Source organism: Psammomys obesus, unplaced genomic scaffold (assembly GCF_907164565.1).
Source record: "Psammomys obesus unplaced genomic scaffold, mPsaObe1.curated_primary_1811, whole genome shotgun sequence".
Taxonomy (NCBI): Eukaryota; Metazoa; Chordata; class Mammalia; order Rodentia; family Muridae; genus Psammomys; species Psammomys obesus.
The window spans coordinates 1265497-1280319 of record NW_026591643.1 but is presented as its reverse complement, the minus strand read 5'-3'; the positions used below and the strand labels follow the sequence as shown (position 1 = coordinate 1280319).

Here is a 14823-nt window from a genome sequence, read left to right as displayed (position 1 = left end):
CGGCGGCACCGGCGGCGGCGAGGACGCTCGCCCCGGGCCCTGGGGCCCCGGCTGCGGGGTGCGCACGCCCCGGACAGGTGTCGGCGCCGCATGCCGCGCCCCGCGGTGACAGGGGAGCGCGTGGGTCGGGATGGCGCGAGTGACACCGAGCTGGAGGGACGGGCGGGGACCCGCGCCGCGGGGACAGCTCGGGGCCGCGTGCGCCTCTGAGCCCTCCGCTGGGGCAAGCCGGCGACAGCGGGACGTCCGCGCCACCCACGCCCACGGCGGCCGCTGGTGGTCGTGGACCCGGTCCGCAGACCACACGCCGGAGGCCGGGCGCTTGTCCGCGGTCGCGAGCAGCTTGCTGTCGCTCCTGACCCGGCCCGGCTGAGCATCCCTGGACGCGCAGACGGGCGCGCTGGGATCCCTTAGGCGATCGCGAGCGTGGCGGGAGCTCGGCTCCTGCTAATTGGAATGAGTCTTCACTCTGTTAGTCCAGCGGGCTGGCCGGGCGGCCTCGCTCGGTGTCCCCGGGAGGCGGCCCGAGGGAGGGAGGGCGGGCAGCGGTTCTCCCCCGGGGCCGGCAGGCGTGCTGTCGGCCGGTGTGTCAGTCGTGTCAGCCGGAGGACGCAGCTCTGTCTCTTGGCTTCAGGTCTTGGTTGTCGAGCGGCTCGGGGCCTCCGCACACTCTTCAGTTTTGGCGAGGCTGTCCACTCTGAACGTCCCTGTTGTGAGGGAATCCGGCCACCCCGCAGCAGCTCTGCTTAACCGCTGGCCCAGATGTGTAGTTAACAAACGATAGCCATCCCTGATTGATAGTCTTCCCGGACAGAGTCATCCCTGGTAGTCTTCCCTGACTGATAGAATCATCCCTGATAGTCATTCCTCATAGTCTTCCCTGATTGATAGAGTCATCCCTGATAGTCTTCCCTGATTGATAGAGCCATCCCTGATAGTCTTCCCTGATTGATAGGGTCACCCCTGATAGTTATCCCTGATAGTCATCCCTGATTGGCAGGGTCATCCCTGATAGTCATCCCTGATTGACAGGGTCATCCCTGATAGTCGTCCGTGGGTTTTGAAGCCCAGCACCTCACGCTTCCCTGGAAACTGTCGTTTCTGGCGTTGGCCAGCAGGGGGCGCAGCATGTTGGCGCTGTCCTCTGCAGAGCGTCTTTGAGGCTGGAAAGTTGTCCCTTCATCTAGCAAAACAACCAAGTGGCTTTCTGAGTTTTCTGTGGAGAACTGCGTTTAATTTCAACTGGCTAGAAGTGGGGTGACCTTGATTTCAGGGCCTGAACGTTGAGTGTCTAGAACCTTGGTTACTGGTTAGACCCTTAAATAAGACTGGGAGGGTCTCTCTGTCTTCCAGATGGTCTTCTTGAGAGGCATGTATATGAACTTTCCTGTTATGTGAACAACATTTGAGGTTATTTTGGAGAACCGGTGATTATTTTGGTGAATTCTTTTGTACGGCTCCTTGTCTCGTGTGTAAGGCCTCAGAACTGATCTCCTCCCGGAGGCTGAGGAATTTAGTGCTGTTGTCACCGTGTTTCATCAGTCTCCCAGTACAAGGCAGAGCTCACTGTCCCACGTCCCTTATAGAGCCGCACACTCGTCAGGCATGTATGCTTCAGTTCAAGTTGGTTCCCTCATCAAAAACGCTTTGGGGGGGCAGCCTGCAGTGGTGCACCCCCATAATCCCAGCACTCAGGAGGCAGGGGCAGGCGGATCTCTGTGAGTTCGAGGCCAGCCTGCCCACAGAGCCAGTTTTAGGACAGCCAAGGCTACACAGGGAAATCCTCTGTCAAAAAAATAAAATGCTTGTGGGTAGAAGGGCTCTGGATTTCTTCAGGCTTCGGAATATCCGTACCCACGTAGTGAGCTCGTGGGAGGGTATTTGAACATGATTTGTGCTGTATTTACCTGGCAACATAAAGGCTGTTTCCTGCAGTGTTTCTAGTGTCTCTGCTGGTTCAGCTAGTTACTCGACATCAGTGTGGAATTTTCCACTTGTGTCATGTTTGTGCTGACAAAGTTATGGAATTTGGAGCATTTGGGATGTTAGAATTTTGGAGCAGGGACGCTCACCCCGAATGTCAGTAGTTCACAGTCTCATTACATGTGAGTGCGGGGGGGGGGGGTTGTTTGGGCAGTCTTGTCTGCAAATGTGCTTATAAAATACTTAAGAAGTAGCGTGCTTGCAAATCGGCCAAACTGCATTTAATTGTTTTATTAAAGGTTTTCTGTTTTTGCAGTTTTGTCAGCAAGTTCTGCTTCTTGTGTATCTTGTATTGGAAGATTTAACTTTCCTTTATATTGACTGTTAGGATCAAGTGGGTCCCATTTTAAATCACCTTAACATGGAACCATTTCTTTCTAAATCGCAGCTCGTATTTGACATCACAAACTGGCGTTTATTCAGGATCTGCTTCAGTCTTCCATTCTTTGATCTAGTTGACTTATTTCACAAATGTTTATCAGCGCCCTGCTCTCTAATCTGTGGTTCCGGGCTTTGGAGCTCAGTAAATCAGTGTGGCCTCTGTCTGATGGCCTGGGGTCACAGGGTCGAGGACGCCATGGCCTTCTCACAGGAGGCATTGAAGAATTGGCAAAACTATTGTCCCTTTTTTTAAAAACTTAAAGGAATTAATCTTTTCCTTTTGCATACAGATTCAACTCACCAAAATCAGCTTGCCTAGAAGCTTAGGGAGAGGTCATGGTCACATCTAGCTTCTGTTAGTGCCTGAGTGGTCCTCAGAGCCAGGCTCGTGACTCTATGGAAGGCTCTGGTTTCATATTTTAAACCTAAGGACAGAACAGGTAGAATTTAGAGGCAGGCGAGTGAGGCAGTTGCTGTGGGACCAACTGTGATTTTGTTGTTTTGAGTTATCATCCCTGTTCTCGATAAGTCATTTACATCCCCGTGTGTGTTCATGTGTGTATGCGTGTGTGCGTATGTGCGTTTGCTTCCACATATGCATGTGTGTTCCTTCGGGCTCCCCTCAGTGGCTCAAAGAGGCTGTGGATCCCCTGGAACTGGGGTTACAGACATTCGTGAGCCACCATGTGGGTGCTGAGAACTGGGTTCTCCGAGGCGGGCAGTGCTTTTCACTGGGACCATCATGCCAACCCTTCATAAGTCATTGTAAATCCCGTGTTTTCCGCCTTTTCATTGCTACTGGATGGAAAACCGTGATGGTCAGATTTATCGGTTAACAGAGGCAGCCTTTCCACCGAGCCCTTATTTCATAAATGATTTAATAATAATCATTCAATAATGATTTTAACAGCTATTTCAGTCAGTCCTTTATTTCCTTACACAGAACTGGTTCGGTTCACCTTTTAAGAGGTCTCTGACTTAAAAATAATCTTTCACTGCCGTAGGGTGGTGGCCGGTCAGAGCTGTGAGAAGCGCCTCCGTTAGGAAACTGCCAACGTTGCTATCATCATTACTCTGAGGTGATGGTTTGAGCCCAGGGCCTTTGTATGGGGGGGGCACTACAAGCCAGACACCAACAGTTACCCCTTCAGGAGCATCCGTGAGGTCCGTGAGTTGTCTGTGGCAGGGCAAGCAGCAGCCCGGCAGAAGTCCTCTGGTTTCCCTGTCTCAGTGTGAAGTGACAGCGGTGCCTCCTGGAAGCGTCTGCTGAAAGCACAGACTGTCGCTAATCTGTTCAAGTCGGGCTGAAGTGAACCAGCACAGCCGAGTGGGCCACCACAGCGTGGGAGGCAGGGCCGAGAGGGCCCGCCCGCTCCTGGGCTCCCGGCCCTGGACTCTGGTCTTTGCAGCCTCTGAAAGCACACACCTGCTGGTAATTGGACACCTCCACTTACTGAATCCTCAGAATCCTCACCTGAGACTCAGCACGCTGCCTGTTGGGGACCATTTTGGCTCTCCCGCGCTCTCAGCCAAGGTGTGCGTGTAAGGCTCCGCCCGAGGCTGCCCGCCTGGACCTCAGTTACAGCGTCCCATCAGTTTCTCAGGCCAAAGGTGGAGACTTACACAGCTAACAACTACCTGTGAGATGAGGAGATGGAACTTGAGAAGGGAAGATGGGGTGGAGCCCTGGAAACAGCCCCTAGCTATCCTACTGCTCTGCTGAATTAGTGTACGTGTGTGTGTGTGTGTGTGTGTGTGTGTGTGTGTGTGTGTTAGTGTGTGTTAGCACTGGTGTTTATGTCAGCAGTTGCTGTATGCTGAAGTTTCCGCCTAGCACGGCGGCACATACCTGTAACTCCAGGTGTGGGAGGCAGAGGCAGCAGGGTCAGGGGTTCCAGAGCAGCTTACACTCCATAGTGTGTGAGAGCCAGCCTAGGCTACATGAGCCCATAAAAAAAAAAAAAAATCTCCCAAACAAAAAAGAAAAATTAGGGGCTGGAGAGATGGGCTCAGGGGTTAAGAGCACTGGCTGCTCTTCCAGAGGACCGGGTTCAATTCCCAGCACCCACACGGCAGCTCACACCTGTCTGTAACTCCAGCTCCAGAGGATCTGACGCCCTCACACAGACGTACATGCAGGCAAAACAACAATGCACGTAAAATTAAAACATTAAAAATAAAAATTGTGGGGAGCATCCCTTTCTTCTCTATTAAAAAAAAAAAAAAAAGAACAAACATGAAAACTTTTTCCAGTCTGGGAGCGGAACTGTGAGGAGTGTTAGGCGGGCAAACTTTGTTTTTATTCCAAAGCAGCGTCAGACTGTCCCAGTCATTCAGATGAGGTCAGGAATGCCCACTTTCTCTTCACTTTAGGGAAAAGCGAGGTAAGGAAGTATGCGTTTCCTGGGTGGGAGGCCCTGCAGGGCTGGAAGGACACCTCCTTTTTGCCCCTCCAAACACTCATTTTCTTGGTATCCAGCAAGGTCAGGTTTCTGTGTGCAATCACAGAAGGCCCGTTTGTGCAAACACTTCAGCTGATTAGTTCCTGGAAGCCTCTGTAGACGGCCGTGGAGGAAGCTGAGGCCTTCCCTGCTGGGCAGAGGGCCCCAGCAGCCCTGCTACCTGCACCAACGGCATGCTGGGCTCTCTTCTCCCGAGTTAGCTTCACGGAGACGTGATGAACAGCTCCACGGCACTGGCACTTCCGTTTCCACTCTTCCCGGGCTTCAGCTCTTCCTGCCACTCCCAGCTGTCCCCTAGCTCTTACCCGTGCTCACTTGTGCCTCCAATCTGTTACCCGTGTTCAGTGTTCAGTCGCACCCCTGAAATCACGCTTCACTGCCGTGGCTTGGCAGCCTGAGAACATGTCCTCGCTCTGGCTTGTACAGAAGAGGCTTGTGTGCTCACGGCTCTGGAGGGCCCTGCTCACAGCGGGCCATGTGGTCGGGGTGGGCAGGGAGTGTGGCAAAGTCTTGGCTCCTGTCTAGGCAGGGTGGCCAAGGCCGGGTCTCACCGCCCCACCCAGGTGAGGGCGAGCCTAGGCCTGCATCCTAAAGGTGCTCAGGGCCGGCCCTGCCTTCAGGAGTGCCCTCTGGGGACACTCTGCTCCTCTGAAGCTCGCTTGTGTCCTAGGCCCTTAGGGCAAAGAGACAGACTGGAGACTCACACCCTCCTCCCTTCTCTGCTCTCTCTTAGCGTGTCTCCACCTAATACACAGCTGTGTGCCATGCGTGTGCTCAGCCCGGGCAGGGGTTGGCACTCTTTGTCCCCTCTGCAGCCCTGGGTGGTGTAGAGCGAGCCCTGCAGAATGGTGGTGCTCACCGAGGGAATAATTAGTGCGAACAAGCGGCACTCAGAGTTTAGATGGCGTCCCTCGGCGTGCTCTCAGGGTCCGGAGCTCGCTGACAACAACCGGCCTGGGCCTGGTAGCTCTGCCCCTCACACGTGCTTTGGGGAGGCTCCTGCTCACTTCCAAGGCACAGGCTTGCCGGGGCTTCTCTCTGCCCGCAGTTTGCCCTTTAACCCATCCTGCTAGAAAGATGAAATCAACATGAGCAGAGGACGGGCTCAGGAGCGGGTGTGCAAGCAAAGGACAGAGCTTCCTCCTGGGCCTGGCACCCTCCTCTGGCCCAGGGCTCTTCCTGTTGGCAGCTCACTGCTCTGCTCCACTTGGGGCCGAGCTACAATGGCTTGGGCTGTAAGTCCATGGGTGGATTTTTATTTAAAGAAATGTTCCACTTGAGGCAAGAAGGCGTGGGAGGGAACGACATGCCTGCCATCTTTATTTGATTGTTTATTATTTATGCTTTGAGTGGCTGGCTTCAAACTCGAGACTGTCCCACGTCTTCCCCTGCGTGCCCGGCCACAGGTGTGCCCCGTAGTGTCCACATTTTACCCTCCTAGTTAGACTTTTTAAGGGCTCGTTTTGGTCATGTTGTGTTGTGGACACACACACACACACACACACACACACACACGGTGCTTGGAGAACAACTGTGTAAGGAGGCTTTCGCCTTCCGCCGAGTGGGCTTCAGCAGGCGAGGCAGTGAGCATCCTTGCACACTGAGCCCCCTCAGCCTCACCAGTCCCCCGTCTGCACGGGGCTTAACCCTTCGATGGTGACACTTGAGCACTGTTTTCTCACTGAGATCTGTTTGTTTCTGTAGGCGAGTCGGGAGTTGCACACCAGCGTTTCAAGGCTGCTCCTGGCCATCGATCGGAAGAGCCCCGGCGGCTGGAGAGATGGCAGTGACCCCCGTCCTCCCTGTGCTCCGAGTGCTCGCCCTGCTGAGCCTGGCCTCTGCAGGTAGTGTGCGCCCGCTGTCCTGCTTTCCCTTCTTACCTCCTTCCCTCTCGGGCTCTGGTTGGAAATGCTCACGCCGTGTTGTTTTTACACAAGTGTGAACGTTCGTGCTCTTTGGGTGGATGCCATCTCTGGCCATCACACTGACGTGGATGTTTGCCCATGTTGTGGCGGAGTCCCCGCCCGCTGCTGGGGACAGGCACACGGCGGCTGCACGTGCTTTTGTCACAGGCCTGGATGATAGTGAAATGAGAATTTCAAGGGTCAGGCTGGATGGACGGCTCGGGTTAGCGCTGGCTGCTCTCCCAGAGGACCCGGGCTCAGTTCCCAGCACCCAGCGGCTCACACCCGTGACTCCAGGCGACCCTCACACCCGTGCACATTAAATTAAACAGATCAGAACAGAGTCGCAAGGGTCCTTCAGGCGCAGAAACTAGCGAGGTGTGCACTCTCCTCCGCTTTGTGTGCGGCAGGACCAGTTCCCTCCAGAGCCCAGAGAGGGTGGGTGTGAGCGGCAGCTGGCACGTGTGAGTACTGTCTCCGCACTCTAAAGGACAAAGGGCAACACAGGGTTTCCAGAGACCGCCAGACCTTGGGGGTGAGCGTGGGCAAGCGCGTCGGGAGCACCGTCCTGCCCGTTTCCCGTCAGGCCGTTCACACATTCGGAGGGTTAACGCGCTCTGCGTCTGCTCACTAACGAGCTATTTGTAAAGCTCTCGCTCAGGGCAGCAGGGCTTACCCACTCGGGCCTCCAGGCTCAGTGTGCTCGGTAAGCGCGAACAGAACGCTTTAACTCAGTTCACTCAGGTCGTGGAGAGCGAGTGGGTGTATGCACCTTGATGTCTGCGGGAGCGGAGACGCGGAGACACTGGTTCATTTCCACACACTTGTGTGAGACGGAAGGCCCGGGTTTACAGTTCACACTTGGCATCTGAGCGCAGTGGCCTCCGGGACAGACAGGGCTGCGCGAGCAGGCAGAAAGGCGTGCGAGCCCGGAGTCAGAGCCCCCAAAACGTTTAAAAGAAAGTTATGAGTTTGGGTTTTTTGGTTTTGTAAAGGCCAGTGTGTGCGCTTGGCCTGCGCTTGGGCTTCTCTGTGTGCCACCGGCCTTTTAGTACGTGTGTAGCCCAGGCTAGCCTGGGACACGCGGGGATCCATGTGGTTTGCCTGCTGAGTGTGAGGCTCAGGTGTGTGCCAGCATGCCCAGCAAGAGTGGATTTTAACACCAAGCGGATCAAGAAGCGGGTGAGAGGAGCACATCGCCGTGATGAGAGAACGGGGCTTCTGCTGATGCCACGGGGAGTGTCAGGGAGAGCCGACCGGACTTGGAGAAGACCACGGCAGTGAAAACTTCCACACTAACTGCGGTGTGCTGGGCCCCAGTGCCACACACGCATCCCGTCACTGCATCTCCAGAACAGCGTGGATGCCGGGGCCACCCGCAGTTCACGGAGGAACCGAACCACTGCGGGGCGGGCCGAGCAGGGCCGCCGTGACTTCCTGTGTCTGGCTGATGCGCATGATCGGCTTCCGGGACTTCCAGTTTCCGGTTGATAGCACAGTCGGCCTGGGTGACTTCTGGATGATATGCTCGGTTGGCTCAGCCTCAGTGACTTCGGTTTGGGGACTTTAACTTCTGTCTTAGGGGAGTGCTAAGGGCAGGGAGAGGGGAAGGGTGGGAGTTCAAGGTCACCCTCAGCTACAGCTGAGGTAGCTAAAGGGCGAGCCATGATCAGAACTATGAAAACAATCTCGGCACAGAATTATCAACATTCTGTTAGTATTTACAAAGCAGGCAGGTTTTGGTTTTGGTTTTTTGAGACAGGGTTTCTCTGTGTAGCCCTGGTGTCCTAGACTCACTCTGTAGACCAGGCTGGCCTTGAACTCAGAGATCCGCCTGCCTTTGCCACCCGAGAGCAGGCGTGCACGCTGGCCCTGGCTAAAAGTATTCAGTTTATTGGGCTTTGTTCATATTTGCTTGTTTATTTGTGTTTCCAAATGTTCTCTCGTTGTTGTTCGGATCCACACTGGCTTCCCTGTCGCCTTTGTTTTGTTCAGTCTTTCCGTGACTTTGACCCTTAAGGGAGGACTGGCACATGCGCCTTAGTTGGGATTTGTCCTCTCCTGCAGCCACATTGGGACGATGCTTTACTGGGAAAGACCATGGAGCCTACCGCCCCTCCTGGCATCAGGTCAGGAGCGTGCTTTGCTGCTGGGCTTCATTATGTGGCCACGTTGGTCTTGGTCACTCGCTCAGTGCAGCTTTTGCACGCCTGAGTTCGCTGCTTATTCACAACGTTACGATTTTTTCATCTTAAAATGACTCAGGGTCTTAGAAAAATACAATGGATGTTCATGTAGCAGAGCATGCAGAGCTCATTAGGTGACTCAAGGCAGTGTGCAGGAAGCCACTCAAAGCAGTGGCTCCGAGATGCCGTGTGGAAGCGCACGTGGGCGCAGGTTCGTGCGGCTGAGCTGCCAGCCTCTGGGCTGCGGGACTCAAAGCCAAGGGTAACAGTATGTAAAGCAAACTGCGTCTGTACCTCTCCCCTCCCATTACCAGATCATTCAGTAGACAAACTGTTTGCCAGTATTCGAGTTGTTGCAGGCAGAGTCTGGAGGGGTACATGCAGGCCGTGCCATCTCACGGAAGGCCTGGGGCAGGCCTGGTGGGCATGGGGAAGCCTCCTGGAACCTCGGGACAACAGTGTCCGGGAGAGGCCACATTTCTCCATGTCTTTCAACCAGAATAATGCATCATAGCAAATTGGATGCAGAAGGCGGCCTGAGGCCCAGGTGTCTTTCATTAGGCCGGACATTAAAGAGATCTTCAACAATGCAGAGCAGTGCAATCCAGGGCCCCGAGAAGTTTCTCTTCATGCAAGATGCCATTTGTGTTATGAAGTGCACACTTGTGAGCTGTCCACTTTGTTGCTGTTGTTTTGTTGGGCTGGGAGTCCCTCCCTGGGCCCAGAGCCCGCCTGGCTGGTCTGTCAGCTCTGGGGAGTCCTCATCTCTCTCGCTCCTTGCCTCCCTGAGAACTGGATTGCAAGTGTAAGCCATCATTTCCAGCGCTTGTGTGGGCATCAGAGCCCAGCTTAGGCCCAGTGTATGGCAAGTGACCTACCCAGCGGCCTGTGTCCTCACATTGCCACTGGCAGCACTAGCCTCAAGCTAGTCACACTTGGAAATACTCATGCCCGTAGGGCAGTATAGAATTCTCGTAGGAAGTTGACATTTTTTAAGACTCTTTGTCTTGTACAAATTATCTTTCTAATACTCCGTTAAAAGAAACCTCAGCCTTCGCTTAACTTTTCAAAACCCTCCTGGCTCATGACATTCTTTCTTATGTTGCCCTGCAGTTCTTCTCCATTCCTAGCCACAGAGCTGCCCAGCTACACCACATAGAACACACTGAATAAAAACCCTCTCCATGTCAATTTTCAGCAAGCAGGTTCTGGACAGTTAGGTACTGTCTAAAAGTGAGTGTTTTTGCCACAATTTAGCAAAAAGGATTTTGCTTTCTAATGATAGGATAAGTAAGTCTCACAACTGTAGCTTGGGCTGTCCTGAGCTAGTTGGAAATGTGATGGCCTGGGGACTTTTCCCTTGAGCCTGGAAGGCTGTGAGCTAGGTGGGCACGGCAGGTCTCTAGACACCTCTCTCTCCGAAGCACCCCAAATGGCTGTCCTTTCCCGGGTGGGGGGAGAACTGGTCAGCGATGGCCACGGTGACCCTGCCCTGGAGAACGGTTAGGGAGGAAGGGGTGTCATGGCTCCCAGCTTTGGGGGGCTCAGCTCTTGGTTGTATGTTGGCAGAAGTGTGTTTAGAAAGAGTCCCTTCAGTTCATGGAGGATGGGAAGCGCAGGCCTGGCCGAAGGGGCCATCAGAGCCCCCAGGGCTCACCCTGTGACAGACTTCTCAAGCTCCTAGAGGCTCCTTGAATGGTCCCACCTGTGAGCCCCAGGCACTGACACATGAGTCTACAGAGACGCTTACATGCAATGTCTAATTCGGCTTTGAAATTCAACCTTGAGTGTCTGGCCTTCATTGCAGCATCCTCCTCATGGTGGAAGATGCCTGCTGCTGACAGGTTAGCTGAGGTCCGCCTGGCCTTGAGCCCACTGTGTGCACCAGGCTGGCCTCCGACTTGTGGTGACCTGCCCGCCTCTGTCTCCCACGTGCCTGTTTATAGGTGTGCACACCACCCCGATTGAAACTGCTTCTCTTAGTCAACTACCAGAGCTTGGCCTAGGATCCAGTGTTGAAATGATAGCATTAAAATTAACTGTAAATCTCCGACGTGAACATACTCTTCACTTAGCACAAGAAAGAAACACTACCCTTTTGTGCCACAGCCAATCAGTCCTTCAGGCTGGAACGGAGAGGGAACCGGTCTGAGGAGAGAGGAAAAGACCTCAGGAGACAAATCTGTAATTATATGTAACTTCAGAAAAAAAAAAAAATCCTCTCTTTCTTTCCTCTGAGTGAGGATTTCCTGGAGAGAGTGAGTTCTAATCCTATCAGAGGCAGGAGTGTGCCCGTGGTGTCAGTTGGATGTGAAATCAGGCCAGCAGGGTAACAGCTTCCCGCTGCTGCCTGACACACCTCACGTGAGCCCGGGGTCACGGTCCCTACTGATGAAGCAGGAAGTGGGGATCATACAGCTCCATCAGAGCATTTCAGTGCAGAAGAAATGCAGTGGAAACTGTCAATCTGTTCAAGGTTCCATTTCCCAGGGCATTAAACGTTTTCTTGTGTAATTTGCAAAGACTCCCTGACATTGTAGAAAATACATGTGAAGTTAAGGTGACAGTTGCTGTGACCTGAGCAGAGAGTTAAGAAAATGTGGGTCCCCTTCCTTAGGTGTTTTTGTCTGTGCACCAAGTCAGGACGTATGTTTGGGTCAGGGCTCACCGGCACAGCCCAGGGACTAACTGGACAGTTTTCTCTGGGACATGCTTTGGTTTTGGAGCCTAGAAGGCAGCTTTCCTTATCCGTTGCTCTCACACGACCGTGCTCCCGGCCTTGGCTTCGTCATTTCCTTCCATAGCTTGGTGACTTTGAGTGACTTAATCTAATTCAGCTTCCACTCTTATTAACTCGTGAAAAACAGGACACTGTGTATCTCAGGGTGGTTGTGAGGAACAAACATGCAAGTCCATGTAAGGAGTTCTGTGGACTTCGAGGAGACCCAGGCACACTACCAGCACAGTGACAACGGCGTTGCTGTTCTCATCTCCGATGCTCTGAAGGTGCCAGTGGGAATGGGCAAAAGGACACGGGAAAGTTTAGTATCCGTGTGCAGACTCTGAGGGGATGGACTCTTTGTCTTCATTCATCCAGGGAAACCTCAGCATTTGCAAAGTTCTCTGCTGCTGAGGGACACTGTGTGGGCATGTGTGTTTCCCTCTTCCTTCCTTTCCCTTCCTTCCTTCCTCCCTCCCTCCCTCCCTCCCTCCCTCCCTCCCTCCTCTCCCTCCATCCCTCCTTTCTTTCTTCCTCCTTCCCTCCCTCTCTTCCTCTCCCTCTCCATCCCTCCCTCCCTTCCTTCTTCCCTCCTTCTCTTCCTTCCATTTCATGTAGTTGAGGCTGATCTTGAACTCCTGATCTTCAGTCCCAACTCCACAAGTGTTGACATAAGTGTGCGCACCACTCCAGGCTAACTTTGAGTTTCTCCACTTTATTTTTTTTTGGGGGTGAGGGGGTAAGGATTTAATCCAGAGCCTTAGGGAAGTGCTGTCCCGTTAGTTTTACTCTTAGCCCTAACGCTGAATTTTCTAAGCTGTTCTTGTACTTGGAGTTTTAGCTACTAAATTTCCTGTGTTAGGGGGCCTTAGGGAAAAAAACATACTCTTTATTATACTTACAGCATTTGTGTGCAAAATAGTAAGTAAACTAGACAATATGAAGAAAAACTGTATATGTTTTGTGGCTTTTATTTAATTTAAAAATTTTAAACTTTATTATAAAATGTTACAAACTTTATTATAAAATGCAAATAAAAAGTCACATATTAAAGTTAACAAGGCCCAGAGACCATATGGCTGTTCACCATAGCAAAGACTTGGAATCAACCTAGTTGCGCATCAGCAGATGAATTGATAGTGAACATTTGAAATATATTTTATACTAGTCAGCTCTAAAGAAAAATGAAACCATTAAATTTGCAGGAAAATGGGTGGACTTAGGATGGAAAGTATTAAGCAAGAATGTGTGCATTCTCAGAAAAAAAACCAACAACTGAGTGTTCTTCCTCAATTCTGGAAATCTAGGCAATAGTATAGCTACATACAGAAGATGTGTGTGTGTGTGTGCATGTGCGTGTGCATGTGTGTGTGTGTGTGTGTATGCACAGTGGACCAGGACAAACAGAAGGTTGGGGGCTGCGGAAGGACAATGCCGGTGACAGTCAGGAGAAGGAGGAGAGCTGGTGGTTTCTCTAGTTATGATGCTGTCATAAATGTTTTACGCATTGAATATGTTGGACAGTGAAAGTGTAAAACCCACTGAAAGCCCCTAGCTTCCATTCCGAGCATCCCGCCTCGTCCTGTGTGTGTGTGTGTGTGTGTGTGTGTGTGTGTGTGTGTGTGTGTGTAGCACTGTGCTAATGAGAGTCCACCCCTATTGCCTCGTCACTTGTCTCTGACAGGGAGCAGGGCACGCCGGGCACCAGCCCCGTCTGCCCTCCGTGTAAAGTGAGTCGGCCGTTATGTTCAGCAGTATGTTGCACAGAGGTGGCTGATTCCACTACTCCATGTCAACAGGGAAAGGAAACGCATTGCTTTTTGCGTGCAGAGGTTGAGAGCGAGGCTTTGAAGATGCGCTCACTGCCTGGGAACAAACTTCTTAACTGTTTGGTTCTTCTCGGCTTATAATAAGAATGTAGGGCAGGAAGGACAAGAACCCCAGGATCTGTGCTCTTAGTCCTGTTGCACAGCAGGCTCAACCCCTGTCTTCAGGGTTATTATGGCTTACTGTGGTGCACGCACAGGTTTCCAGCCTCGCGGTGATCTGACTGGCTCTTTGGGTAAGACAGAAATATGGCAGGTCTTGATTTCACTTGCCTTTTCAATGGTCATGTTTCTGAATATGGTACCAGGGCGTGTGTGTGTGTGTGTGTGTTTTCGCATAGATCCTGTAGCTTCCATGGGCTGCCGTCAGGGTGACTTGATTTGGTTGAAAAGAAGCAGCTTGATCTCTAAGTGTTCATATTGCTTCTTTGTGTATGCATGTTATGAATGTATTTGTGTATATATGCATGTTATGAACGTGTGTGTGTAAATGTGTGTCATGGATGTATGTGTGTATATGCATGCTATGAATGCATGTGTGTATATGCATGTCATGGATGTATGTGTGTGTGTGCATGTTCATGAATGTATATGGAGGCTGGTGGGTGGCGGCTTTTCCTGTACTGCTTCCCCGTCACATGGAAAGGCAGTACAGTGAGCCAGAGCTTCCGGTTGGGCTAGTCTAGCTACCAGCTTGCTTCCGGGATCTCCTGTCTTGGCCTTCCGTGTGCTGGGATTGGAGTGCGCTGCCACACACCCGCTGCCACTTCTGTGGACTCTGTGGGTCCAAGTTCTAGTCCAGCGGGCCATCTCCTTGGCCCTGAGTCAGGCATCCCTTCTCGAGTTTGTGCTACGAAGCGGGTACCTGCAGGACGGAAGCTGTGCTCTGCAAGTGATATTCCCAGGGCACTGGCTGCAGGTGCTTCCACGGGCACTGCCCATCACCTCCTCAGCGTGTACCCATGGGCCTGGTGGAGACTGTATGACAAATAGAGCTTTCTAACCTGGGCTTCCAGTCCAGGTTTTCCTGCTGGGTAGAAGGAGGGGTGAGCCTGGGGTGGGAGAGGGGGTTCTGCCTTGCCCAGAGGGGAAAGGCGTCCACCATGAACGGAGACGGTGAGGACGGGGCTGCAGGATGTGCTCGAGGAGGGTGTTACTGTAGACAGGAGGAGAGAACAGACAGGCATCTGGAAGAGTCCAGAGCACGGAAGGAAGTGGACCAAACAGCAGAGTGAGCTGGGCCAGGAAAGGAGAGAGAGGAGGGAGGAGCAAGAGAGGAAGAGAGTAGGTGATGAAGAGGAGACCGAGAGAGAGTACCAAGACAGAAGACAAAGAGAGGGGACCAAGACAGAGGACAAAGAG

The 14823-nt window shown here is 52.7% G+C and overlaps 1 protein-coding gene across 1 annotated transcript in view; it reads left to right on the top strand.

Moving 5' to 3' along the window:
• The first annotated feature begins 8093 nt into the window (after positions 1–8093).
• The window catches only part of Tgfbr3 (transforming growth factor beta receptor 3), a 97382-nt gene continuing 90652 nt past the window's right edge, over positions 8094–14823 (top strand). The window contains exon 1 of the mRNA XM_055611603.1: positions 8094–8238. Coding sequence (XP_055467578.1) covers positions 8094–8238 — 145 coding nt within the window. The remainder of the gene's footprint in view (positions 8239–14823) is intronic.